At 43.0% G+C, this 12,831-nt stretch overlaps 1 protein-coding gene across 2 annotated transcripts in view; it reads left to right on the forward strand.

Moving 5' to 3' along the window:
- The window catches only part of ube2wb (ubiquitin conjugating enzyme E2 Wb), a 117,550-nt gene that overhangs the window by 82,661 nt on the left and 22,058 nt on the right, over positions 1-12,831 (forward strand). For both annotated transcript variants that reach the window (XM_070891141.1, XM_070891147.1), the window contains exon 5: positions 8,349-8,424. In XM_070891141.1, the coding sequence (XP_070747242.1) occupies positions 8,349-8,424 (76 nt within the window). The remainder of the gene's footprint in view (positions 1-8,348; positions 8,425-12,831) is intronic.

The raw sequence follows: 12,831 nt of genomic DNA on the forward strand, positions 1-12,831 counted from the left end.
TCCAGGGATATTTGGTAGATTACAATGCATCCACTATCTCTGCAGCCACTTCTCTTGACCCTAGGATGTAAGCCATCAGGTCCAGGGGACTTGTCCACCTTTAGTCCCATTATTTTACCTATTACTACTTCATTAGTGATAGTGATTGTATTAAGTTCCTCCCTACCTATAGCCCTTTGATTATCCACTATTGGGATGTTATTAGTGTCTTGTACTGTGAAGACCGATACATAATATTTGTTCAATGTCTTTGCCATTTCCCTGTTCCCCATATTAATTCTCCAATCTCATCTTCCGAGGGCCAACAGTTACTTTAATCACTCTTTTCCTTTTCAGGTACCTGTAGAAACTCTTAGATTATGAAAGTAATCTAGCACGAAATATATCTTCCCTCTCATAGGGCTCAGTTTTCCCCAATATTTGTGCTGTTTATTTTTGGAGCAGGCTGCTTTTTCTGGCCTAACTTAAAAATCCTCAGTTTCCCCAATCAATTTGCACCAGCGTAACTCAGTTAGTTACGAATTTTTTTAAGTCTGTTTTTTTTTCCAGCCAAAGACGGCGTAACCAGCCACCTACGCCATTTCTGGCCATTTAGGGAAGTTTGACCAGCTGAGAGTTGCTCCAGTTCTCATTAGGCCACCGTATGTGGCCTGTCCTGAAAAACCTTCCCTAGAGTCAAGGAAAGTGGTGCAGCAGATGCCCAGACACACTGAAAAAATTGAAAAACACATAGCAGCAATTTACCTCCAACCCTGCCCGATTCCATTCTCGGTTCCTGGTTCTCACACACAAGTAGGCTGTCTGGTTCCATTCTCAGTCCCCGGTTCTCTCTCTCACACTCACATTCACATTCACACTCACACTCACACTCACACTCACACTCACACTCACACTCACACTCACACTCACACTCACACTCACACTCACACTCACACTCACACTCACACTCACACTCACACTCACACTCACACTCACACTCACACTCCTATCCCGAGAGAGAGTCAGTCCCTGATTTACACACACAGGAAGGCTGTCTGGTTCCATTCTCAGTAACCCGGTTCTCTCTCTTTTGGGCATACTGGGGCTCCAAAAAATTGGGCGCAACTCTTCAAGTACGCCAAAAAAATGCTTTGGGGAAAATTGAGCCCTTAATCATGGCTATCTTTTCTTTTACACCCTTTCCTCCTCACTGGAATATATTTTTGTTAAGTTATGAAATATCTCAAATGTACGCCACTGTTCACCAACCGTCTTACACTTTCATAAGAACATAAGAAATAGGAGCAGGAGTCGGCCATACGGTCCCTCGAGTCTGCTCCGCCATTCAATACGATCATGGCTGATCCAATCATGGACTCAGGTCCACTTCCCTGCCCGCTCTCCATAAACCCCTTATTCACTTATCGTTTAAGAAAGTGTTTGTTTCTGTCTTAAATTTATTCAATGTCCCAGCTTCCACAGCTCTCTGAGGCAGCGAATTTCACAGATCCACAACTCTTAGAAGAAATTTCTCCTCATCTCAGTTTTAAATAGGCGGCCCCTTATTCTAAGATTATGCCCTCTAGTTCTAGTCTCCCCTATCAGTGGAAACATCCTCTCTGCATCCACCTTGTCAAACCCCCTCATAATCTTATACGTTTCGATAAGATCACTTCTCATTCATCTGAATTCCAATGAGTAGAGGCCCAACGTACTCAACCTTTCCTAATAAGTCAACCTCCTCATCTCCGGAATCAACCTTGTGAACCTTCTCTGAACTGCCTCCAAAGCAAGTATATCCTTTCGTAAATATGGAATCCAAAACTGCATGCAGTATTCCAGGTGTGGCCTCACCAATACCCTGTACAACTGTAGCAAGACTTCCCTGCTTTTATACTCCATCCCCTCTGCAATAAAGGCCAAGATTCCATTGGCCTTCCTGATCACTTGCTGTACCTGCATACTAGCCTTTTGTGTTTCATGCACAAGTACCCCCAGGTCCTGCAGTACTGCACTACTTTGCAGTCTTTCTCCATTTAAATAGTAACTTGCTCTTCGATTTTTTTTTTCTGCCAAAATGCATGACCTCACACTTTCCAACATTATACTCCATCGGCCAAATTTTTGCCCACTCACTTAGCCTGTCGCTGTCCTTTTGCAGATTTTTTGTTTCCTCACACATTGCATTTCCTCCCATCTTTGTATCATCAGCAAACTTGGCTACATTACACTCGGTTCCTTCTTCCAAGTTGTTAATACAGATTGTAAATAGTTGGGGTCCCAGCACTGATCCCTACGGCACCCCACTGGTTACTGATTGCCAACCCAAGAATGAACCATTTGTCTCAACTCTCTGTTTTCTGTTCATTAGCCAATCCTCTATCCATGCTAATATATTACCCCCAACCCCATGCATTTTATCTTGTGCAGTAACCTTTTATGTGACACCTTGTCAAATACCTTCTGGAAGTCCAAATACACCACATCTGCTAGTTCCCCTTTATCCACCCTGTTCGTTATATCCTCAAAGAATTCCAGCAAATTTGTCAAACATGACTTCCCCTTCATAAATCCATGCTGACTCTGCCTGACCGAATTTTGCTTTTCCAAATGTCCTGCTACTGCTTCTTTAATAATGGACTCCAACATTTTCCCAACCACAGATGTTATGCTAACTGGTCTATAGTTTCCTGCTTTTTGTCTACCTCATTTTTTTAAATAGGGGTGTTACATTTGCAGATTTCCAATCTGCTGGGATCTCCCCAGAATCCAGGGAATGTTGGTAAATTACAACCAATGCATCCACTATCCCTGCCGCTACTTCTCAAGGCCCTTGGATGCAAGCCATCAGGTCCAGGGGACTTATCTGTCTTTAGTCCCATTATCTTACTGAGTACCACTTCCTTAGTTATTGTGATTGTGTTAAGTTCCTCCCTCTTTCCCCCCCCCCCCTCCCCATAGCCCCTTGACTCTCCACTGTTGGGATATTGTTAGTGTCCTCGACTGTAAAGACTGATACAAAATATTTGTTCAGAGTTTCTGCCATCTCGTCCTCGAAGGGACTAACATTTACTCTAGCCACTCTTTTCCTTTTTATGTACCTATAGAAACTCTTGCTATCTGTTTTTTATATTTCATGCTAGTTTACTTTCATAGTCTATCTTCCCTTTCTTAATCATTTTCTTCCAGTCCACTTTAGCCAACTCTGCCCTCATATCTTTGTAGTCTCCTTTATTTAGGCTTCGTACGTAGGTTTGAGATCCACCTTTCTCACCCTCCATCTGAATTTGAAATTAAATCATGCTATGGTCACTCGTTCCAAGGGGATGCTTTACTAGGAGATTGTTTATTAATCCTGTCTCATTACACAGGGCCAGATCTAAGATAGCCTGCTCCCTGGTTGGTTCTGTTACATACTGCTCAAGGAACCCATCCATGCACTCTATGAACTCTTCCTCAAGGCTACCCTGACCAATTTGATTTGTTCAATCAAATATGGAGGTTAAAATTACTGTTCGCTTTTTACAAGCCCCCACTATTTCTTGGTTTGTACTCTAACCAACAGATTTGCTACTATTAGGGGGTCTATAGATAACGCCCACCAGTGACTTTTTCCCCATATTATTCCTTATCTCCACCCAAACTATTTCAACATCCTGATCATTTGAGCCAAAAATCGTTTCTTACTATTGCAGTGATTCCATCCTTTATCAACAGAGCTACCCCACCATCTTTTCCTTTCTGTCTGTCCTTCCGAATTGTCAAGTACCCCTGAATGTTTAGTTCCCAGTCTTGGTCACCTTGCAACCACGTCTTTGTTATGGCTACCAGATCATACCAATTTGTAACTATTTGTGCCGACAGCTCGTCTAATTTGTTACGAATGCTGCGTGCATTCAGATAAAGAGCTTTTAAATGTGTTTTCTTGTCATTTTCTCCTCTTATGGCCCCAGTTTCTGATGCACTTTTATGTTTATAGATTCTGTCCCTTCCTGTCACGCTCTGGTTTTCGTTTCCCCAATGCTACCCTGCTCTATTGCCTTCACCTTGTTCTTTGAGGTTTTAGGTTTCTGCTCACCTCAACCCCCCCACCCCCACTAATTAGTTTAAAGCTCCCTTTAATGTGTTGTAGTGTCTGCAGCTCGGATTCCACCTCTTCAATGCGGAGCCGAAGTTCCTTGAGCTGCAGATATTTGCTGCAGATATGGTCGTCGTGGACCTCAATGGTGTCCACCAGCTTCCACATGTTGCAGCAGTGACACATTGCCTTCCCTGCCATCTATAATGTATTTAATTAATTAGATTTAGTTTTTCGTTATTAATCCCGGCCCCTAATTTAAGGCCCTTAATTTAAAGCAAGAAAAGAGAGAAACTCACCAACCAATCGCTTCCCTGCCTTCCAGTGATGTCGAGTGTAGTCGCCCTGTTTGCCTTTGTCGCTCTCTCTTACCTGCTCGCGCTGCTGCCTGTGCTGGCTGGCTGGCCGCTGCTGCTCCTCCTCTGTTCCCACCCAGGTCGGGTCGGGACTGCTGCTCTGTGTCCTGGGGCACTTGGGCTTTTATCCCCGGGAGCTGGCTGCTGCTGCTCTTTTCCCACCCGGGTAGGGACATTGAACTCCATGTGCTACAGTTTTGCCCACTCGCTTAATCTATCAGTGTCCCTTTGCAACTCACCGCTCCCATTTAAGTTAGTGTCGTAAGCAAACTGGGATATATGGCTTTATATTCTTTTTATCTAAATCATTTATGAATATAGTGAAAAGCTGAGGCTTCTGTACCAATGTTCCCTTCAATTTATTTTGGGTGCGCGGCCCCTTTAATGGGCTGCATGGCCCATTCAAATTCCCGTGCATGCACGGTTTTTCCTATTTTACAGCCGACAAGTGGCCTGCACGGGAGCTGCGGACAGATGCGCAACTGCTTAAAGGGAACATTGCCCAGTAGTGATCCCTGTGGGACACCACTAGTTACATCCTGCTAATTTGAGTGCATATCCATTATCCCTGTTCTCTTTCTTACCTCCTAACCAATTCCCTACCCATGTCAATCGGTTGCCTCCATTTCCATACACTCTCATTTTTGTCAACAGTCCCTTGTGTGGATTCTTATCGAATGCCTTCTGAAAGTCCATATATATAACATTCATCGACACTCCCTTAAATGGGTTGCCCATTTAAAACTGAGATGAAGAGGAATTTCTTCTGAGGGTTGTGAATCTTTGGAATTCTCTACCCCAGAGCGCTGTGGAGGCTGGGTCATTGAATATATTTAAGGTGGAGATACAGATTTTTGAACGATAAAGGAGTCGAGGATTATGGTGAGTGGGCAGGGAAGTGGAGTTGAGGCCAAGATCAGATCAGCCATGATCTTATTGAATGGCAGAGCAGGCTCAAGGGGCCAAATGGCCTACTCCTGCTCCTATTTCTTATGTTCTTACTTCCTTAAAAATGTTACCTACTGCTTCGACAGTTGTGATGCCCTTTATTCTCTGCTAACTAGCAGCAAATTTCAATCAGTATATATTTGCAAAAATAATTACATCTCCAAAAGGGCTGCAGACCTAAAAGCAGTGCAGGGCTCCGATTAAACAGGGTGTTTGCCTATCACTTACATACAGCTGTATGAAGCCAAGAACTTAAATAAATTATGAGTCTTGCAAAAAAGCATAATTTGTAAAGTTACGGTTTGACATCAAATTTAGCAGCAGAAATGTATTCGAACATTGGTTTTCCTTTGCCACAGAATTTTTTTTTTTATGACCCTTGTATGTCTAGTATTTTTTTTCTGATCACATTTTAATTGCTTTTGGACAAAAATATATAACTGCAACATTGTTGCTGGGGTGGATGGCTCTTTTAGTGCTTAGTATTACTGGCATGTCCTGTTTATGTTGGGGCACTTTGTGGGTTGGATCAGTTTGATGGATATTTATATTAGCAGCCTATTCAACCACAAGGGCTGTTACAGCTAAGCCTGATCTTGTTCTCACCTGACATCTGTAGAATTTACCAATATCTTGCAAAGATTCCAGGTACCTTTCCCCTGCAGAGGAGAAAAATCCATTTCTGGGCTTGTAAAATGAGTTTAAAGGGGCAGACGAAGCCTGCGGGGGATAAAAGGGGATGCATTCATGGAGACCCCCCCCCCCTCCCCCAGTGTTTGGACTCATAAGAAAGGGAATTCAAAATGGACCTAAATTACAGAAGCTTAAGATCCCCTAAACATCTATGGGAAGGAGCATATCAATTTTAAGATTCTACAACATTTTGGCTGCGAAAAAGAGTTACCAAATACAGGAGGTGGAGCCAACGTCTGAAGCAAATTCGTGTATTAAAGACCCCAGACTGTCTGGGGGAACTATTCACCCTCTAAGAAATAATCGAATTACCCAATCAAGCACAATGGAAATCATGGTCAAGAAACTGGACAATCCTAAAACAATGCAAAACCACTGATATCACATTCTCACACCCTAATCGAGTTACTGCTGACAAAGGAGACATTTGAAAATCAATGGACAGTACAGTTTAAACAGAGCCCAAGAGATTTGATGGGAGATAACGGAGCCTTTTTTTGGGGATATATCTATCCCCCAGTTTTTACAAGGAGAGGAGCAGCACGCAGACTAGCAGAACACAGGAAAACTAGCAGAACTCAAAACTAGCAGAACTAAAAGCTAGCAGAACACAGAGACTGGAACTCGCACAGACTCAGACACAGACACAAGCAGCCGGAGCTGGGGAGTGAAGAAATGGAGTAGTGAAAGAAACTACAAGAAATCGTCAAGGACCGACCGAGCACGAGACCCACGAAACGGAAGGTTTTCAGCAACCAAATTGACAACCCGGGCCACCACAACCAGCAAAACGACCAACCGAAACCAACTCAGCAAAAACCAAAGAATCGACCTTTATTTCCACTCTACAATCTACTTCTGAACGACCAACGGGTAAGAAATTACCAAAAAGGACTAACTAAAACTATTCCTAACCAAAGAAAGTGGGTATTTACCCCGTACATCCAAAACGCAACTTACCGCATCAACGTACGCACCCCAACCGAAGACTACGCAGTCCGAAGTTCTCTCCTCCGTCCGGGGTACGGCTCACCTAGAAGGCCAAGTGCAGCGAACCCCGAAACCGTGATTCACCGGCAACTGTCTAAAGGGATTGGTGAGCATAGCCCCTGAGCCCTGAGAGCTATAACTTAGTTAGTTAGGGGAATTGGGAGAGGGGGAGGCTGGGATAACTTGTGTAAATGTATCTGCATTCGCCTCTTTACCCCATTTAGAGTTTAAGCTGTATTCTTTTCCCCACAGACTGTAATTGAACAATTTATTCAATGTGTTGTACCCTTCAGTGTGTATTGGTCTGTGTGTGTTATTAAAGGTGTGCCTTTTTACTACTTTTTAAACACAAAGCCATACCTGCTTCCTACCTTGAAACCGATTGTCTGTCCAAGTCTGTCACAGTCCCTTCATAATTCCAGTGTCTAGAACCAAGGGTGTGGGAGCGATTCGGAACCGCTCATATAAGGTCAGAAGGGAAAGCTGACCCCCTGCAAACCACCCCTTACACATCCATACTTCCAGTAGATCTGTGCTCGCTGACCTACATTGGCTTCCGGTTAAGTAATGCCTTGATTTCAAAATTCTCATCCTTGTATTCAAATTCCTCCAAGGCCTCGCCCCTCCCTATCACTGTAATCTCCTCCAGCCTCACAAACCCACGAGATGTCTGCACTCCTCTAATTCTGCCCTCTTGAGCATCCCTGATTATAATCACTCGACCATTGGTGGCCATGCTTTCTGCTGCCTAGGCCCCAAGTTCTGGAACTCCTTGCCTAAACCTCTGTTACCTCTCTTTCGTCCTTCAAGACGCTCCTTAAAACATACTACTTTGACCAAGCTTTTGGTCACTTATGCTAATTTCTCTATGTGGCTCGGTGTCAAATTTTTATCGCATGATACTCCTGTGAAGCGTGTTGGGACGTTTCACTGTGTTAAAGGTGCGATATAAATACAAGTTGTCGTCTCTGGAGCCTGAGATCTGAATGTTTTCCTCATGCCTTTCTCCACCTTCAATGTATATACCCTTGAGTACTGTGGCAAGTTATAGTGCAACTACCTTCACTCTGGCTAAGATTAACTAATTTCGGCAGAAAATTGAACCTGGAACCTTCCTGGTCTTTATGACACAGCTACTGGATACACCTGCAAAGACATTGTAGAAAATTGCTCTGCTATCCTATTATGACAGTATGTACAGGACAAAGTTGTTCCAGATCCTTGGAGTGGGTTGCTCTGACATGTAAAACAAAGTGTCTGATTGCATTAGTGTTAACCATTTCAATTTATCTGCTTTATTACAGAGGCGGCCTCCTGATAATTCATTTTATGTAAGGACATGTAATAAAAATCCAAAGAAAACAAAATGGTGGTATCATGGTAGGTGCAGATACTTCAGGCAAGCAGTGTGTTAGTCTAGAAATATTGGTAAAAGTTCAGTTTAATGTTAAATTTTGTGTATTTTTGTATTTCTTAAGCTATATTAGATACAAATTAAAAGTGGTTAGATGGAGTGCTGTGCTTTTGTTTTAAAAGTAGTAGCTGAAATGCTAAATTTTGAATTAATATACTTTTCCAGTTTCACTGAGTTTGTATTTAAACATGTCAAGACTGGGTGACATAATGGGTTACCAAACTGACTTTTAACTCTGTGACCAATTTACTCAAAAATGGAATGGACTTGTTGAACCAAAGAACTTTCATTCATCCATCGAGAATACTGCATTCCGTTTTGGACACTGAACCGCGGAACATCTACATTGACCTTGGAGGGGTACGATGTACATTTATCACAATGCTACCAGAGCTTAAAGGGTTAAATTATGAGAATAAGATATGTTAATTAAATGCATAAACTCAAATTAATTAATTACATAAATCAAACTAGGTTAAATAGGGATGGCAGTGCAGGTGGTGAGCTGCAACTGCAGCATGTGGAAGTTTGCGAAGACCATCGGGACCCCGGACAACTACGTCTGCAGTAAGTGTCTACATCTTGAACTTCAGCTCAGAATTGTTGAGCTGGAGTCCGAGGTGCAGACATTGCAGAGCATCAGGGAAGAGGAAGAGTTTCCTGGACACTTTGATCGAGGAGGCAATCACACTCCTTAGGTAGGGTGTGACTGCGACATAGGCAGGTAAGGGGATCCGAGGTGAAGTGCTGGAGGAGCCTCAGCCTTTGCCCTTATCCAACAAGTCTGAGGTTCTTGATGCCTGTTTGGATGAGGGCAGAGTCTGCAGGATGGATGAGCAAACTGACCACGGCACCATGGTATAGGAGGCCAGTCAAGTTGGGGGGAAGTGAAAAGGAATGTTGTAGTGGTCGGGGACAGTATCATCGGGGGAATAGATACTGTTCTCTGTGGCCACAACTGGGAGTTCCGAAGGCTGTGTTACCTGCCCGGAAGAATTTGGAGTGGGATGGGGAGGATCCAGTTGTCGTGGTCCATGTAGGAACCAAAGACAGAGGTAGAGCTAGGAATGAGGTTTGGCTGAGAGAGTTTGAGGAGCTCGGGTCCAAATTAAAATGCAAAACCTCAAAAGTAATAATCACTGTATTGTTACCTGAGCCATGCAAAATTGGCATAAGGGCAAGCAGATCAGTGAGAGAAATGCGTAGCTCAAAGAGTGGTTTGGGCGGGAGTGGTTTGAGAAGAAGGGGTTTCAGTTCATGGAGGACTGGCACCACTATTGGGGAAAGAGGGAGCTGTTCTGTTGAGACAGGCTCCATTTAAACTAGCTGGGACCAGTCTTTTGGCGAATTGAATAACTAGGGCTGTAGATCGGGCTTTAAACTAAAAAAAAAAAGGGGGTGGAGGCGTCGGGTGAAAGGAAATTTATGAATATCGGGAGAAAAGTCAAGACAATGGAGCAGTGTAACGATATGGGTAAAGATGAGCAGAGTGTGATAGGAAGGGACAGAGTTTAATGGTAATAAAACAGTGAATAAGGGGAAAGCAGGGAATAATGGTTTAAAAAGTTTAAAATTCAAGGCTCTTTATCTGAATGCACGATGCATTCACAACAGAATCGACGAATTAGTGGCACAAATGGAGATAAATGGGTTTGATCTAATAACCATTACAGATACGTGGTTGCAAGGCGGCCATGGTTGGAAGCTAAATATTCCAGGGTACATGACGTTTTGAAAAGATAGGCAGAATGGAAAAGGAGTGGGGGTAGGCCTGAAATAGATGACATCAGGGTAGTAATGAGCAAGAATCTTAGCTCTGAAGATAAGGAAGTAGAATCTGTATGGGCGGAGGTAAGAAATAACATGGGGCAGAACACACTAGTGGGAATGGTTTATTGGCCCCCTTAACAGCAGCTATAACGTTGGACAAAATATTAATCAACAAATAATAGAAGTTTGGAATAAAGGTAATGCAATATTTGTGGGGATTTTAATCTTCATATAGACGAGGCAAATCAAATTGGCAACGGTAGTCTGGAGGACAAGTTAATAGAATGCGTTTCCGAGAACAATACGTCATGGAACTAACTGGGGAACAGGCTATTTTAGATCTTGTATTCTCCAATGAGACAGAGTTAATCAGTAATCTCATAGTAAAATATCCTCTGGAGAAAAGTGATCATAGTATGATAGAATTTCACATTGGGTTTGAGAGTTAAATACTTAAATCGGAAACTAGAGTCTTAAACTTAAATAAAGCCAATTACATAGGTGTGAGGGGCAGGTTGGCTATGGTAGATTGGGAAATTAGATTAAAAGGTACGATGGTAGATAAGCAGTGGCAGACATCATAAATACCCCCAAATTCTCAACGAATATACATTCTATTCAGATATAAAAACTCCGCGGGAAAAGTGATCAATCCATGACTTAACTGAAGAAGTTAAGGATGGTGTTAGATAAAAAGAAGAGGTTTATAATGTTGCGAAGAATAGTACTAAGCCTGAGGATTGGGAGAGCTTTAGAAACCAGCAACGGCTCACCAAAAATTGGATGGCAGAAAATAGAATAAGAGGAAACTAGCAAGAAATATAAAAACAGATTGTAAGAGCTTCTACGAGTATGTAAAAAGGAAGAAAGTAGCAAAAATAAGCGTTTGGTCCCTTAGAGGCTGAGAGTAGAAATTCTAACAGTGAATAAGGAAATGGTAGCGACTTCAAACAAATATTTTGTATCTGACTTCACAGTAGATGACTCAAAAAGCATAAAATAGTGGGGAACCATTGAAAGTGAGAAATGTAAAGTAATTAAGATCAGTAGAGAAAAAGTACTTGAGAAACTAATGGGATTAAAAGCCGACAAATACCCTGGACCGGAGGGCCTCCATTTTGGGGTTCTAAAAGAGGTGGCTGCAGAGATAGTGGATGCATTGGTTGTGATCTTCCGAGGTGGAGAAAGTGCATCCCGGAGGGCGTTGAGCTCTTCGAATCTCAACACCGAGAGCGTGAAGAGGTCAAGCACAGGCAGCGGAAGGAGCTTGCGGCAAACCAGTCCCACCCACCCCTTCCCTCGACAAATGTCTGTCCCACCTGTGACAGAGTCTGTGGCTCTCGTATTGGACTGTTCAGCCACCAAAGAACTCACTTCAGGAGTGGAAGCAAGTCTTCCTCGATTCCGAGAGACTGCCTATGATGATGATGAGATTCTAGAACCCCAGCAGATTGGAAGGTAGTAAATGTAACTATGCAAGAAAGGAGGGAGGGAGAAAACGGTAAAAGACAGGCCAGTTACCTGACATCATTTGTCGGGAAAATGCTCGAATCCATTATTAAGGTAGTGGTAACAGGACATTTAGAAAAGCATAATATGATTAGGCAGAGTCAACATGGTTTTATGAAAGGGAAATCGTGTTTAACAAAATCGTTTTTTGAGGATGTAACTAGCAGAGTAGACAAAAGGGAACCAGTGGATGTAGTATATTTGGATTTCCAAAAGGCATTTGATAAGGTGCCACATAAAAGCCATGATCTTATTGAATGGCGGAGCAGACTCGAGGGGCTGTATGGCATACTCCTGCTTCTATTTCTTACGTTCTTAAAAGGTTGCTGTGCAAGATAAAGGTTCATGGAGTTGGGGGTCATATATTACAATGGATATAAGATTGATTAATGGACAGAAAACTGAGTAGGGATAAACAAGTCATTTTCAGGTTAGCAGGTTGTAACTGGTGGGGTGCCGTAAGGATCTGGAGCTGGTCCATTTAGCAGTGGAATTAGGATGGACTATTTCAGAGTATTGTAAATTTAGAACACTCCCAATTCTCAAGACTTTGATAGTTCAGCAAGTGAAGCCATTTCTGGAGATGCCCCATCTATGGGTAGGCAAATTGGAGCGAAGCGCGAGCAGTAGCACTGGATGTAATTTGTCCCAATGTTGTGGCGGGGTGGAAACCTGTTTGGAGAGATTGAAACATAGTTTTAGGAAAGATGGACACAGATTTATAAGATGACATGTTCAAGGGCTTTGAAGAGGACAGGGAGATTGGAGATGGGGTGGTACTTTGCAGAGTCAGGTTGAAGGTTTGGTTTTTGAGGAGGTGGTGGTGATAATAGAAGTGATGATCTCGGAGAGGGCATGAGGGGAGATGGGAAATTGGAGAATGATGTAGGATCGTCGCTGGGGCAGGGACAAACCTGTGGGGGAGATTTGCTTTCATGGGCAAGGGGAAGAAGTTAAAACAGCAGAGGCAGTTCAATGGATGGCCTCTTCCTTAGTGACAAAGAAATCCATGAGCTCCTTGTACTTGGTGGAGAGTGTAAGGGAGAGGGGTTTAAGGAGACCGTTGGTAGTGGAGAAAAGAACCTTTGTTCTCC

This window comes from Pristiophorus japonicus, chromosome 1 (assembly GCF_044704955.1).
Source record: "Pristiophorus japonicus isolate sPriJap1 chromosome 1, sPriJap1.hap1, whole genome shotgun sequence".
Classification (NCBI taxonomy): Eukaryota; Metazoa; Chordata; class Chondrichthyes; family Pristiophoridae; genus Pristiophorus; species Pristiophorus japonicus.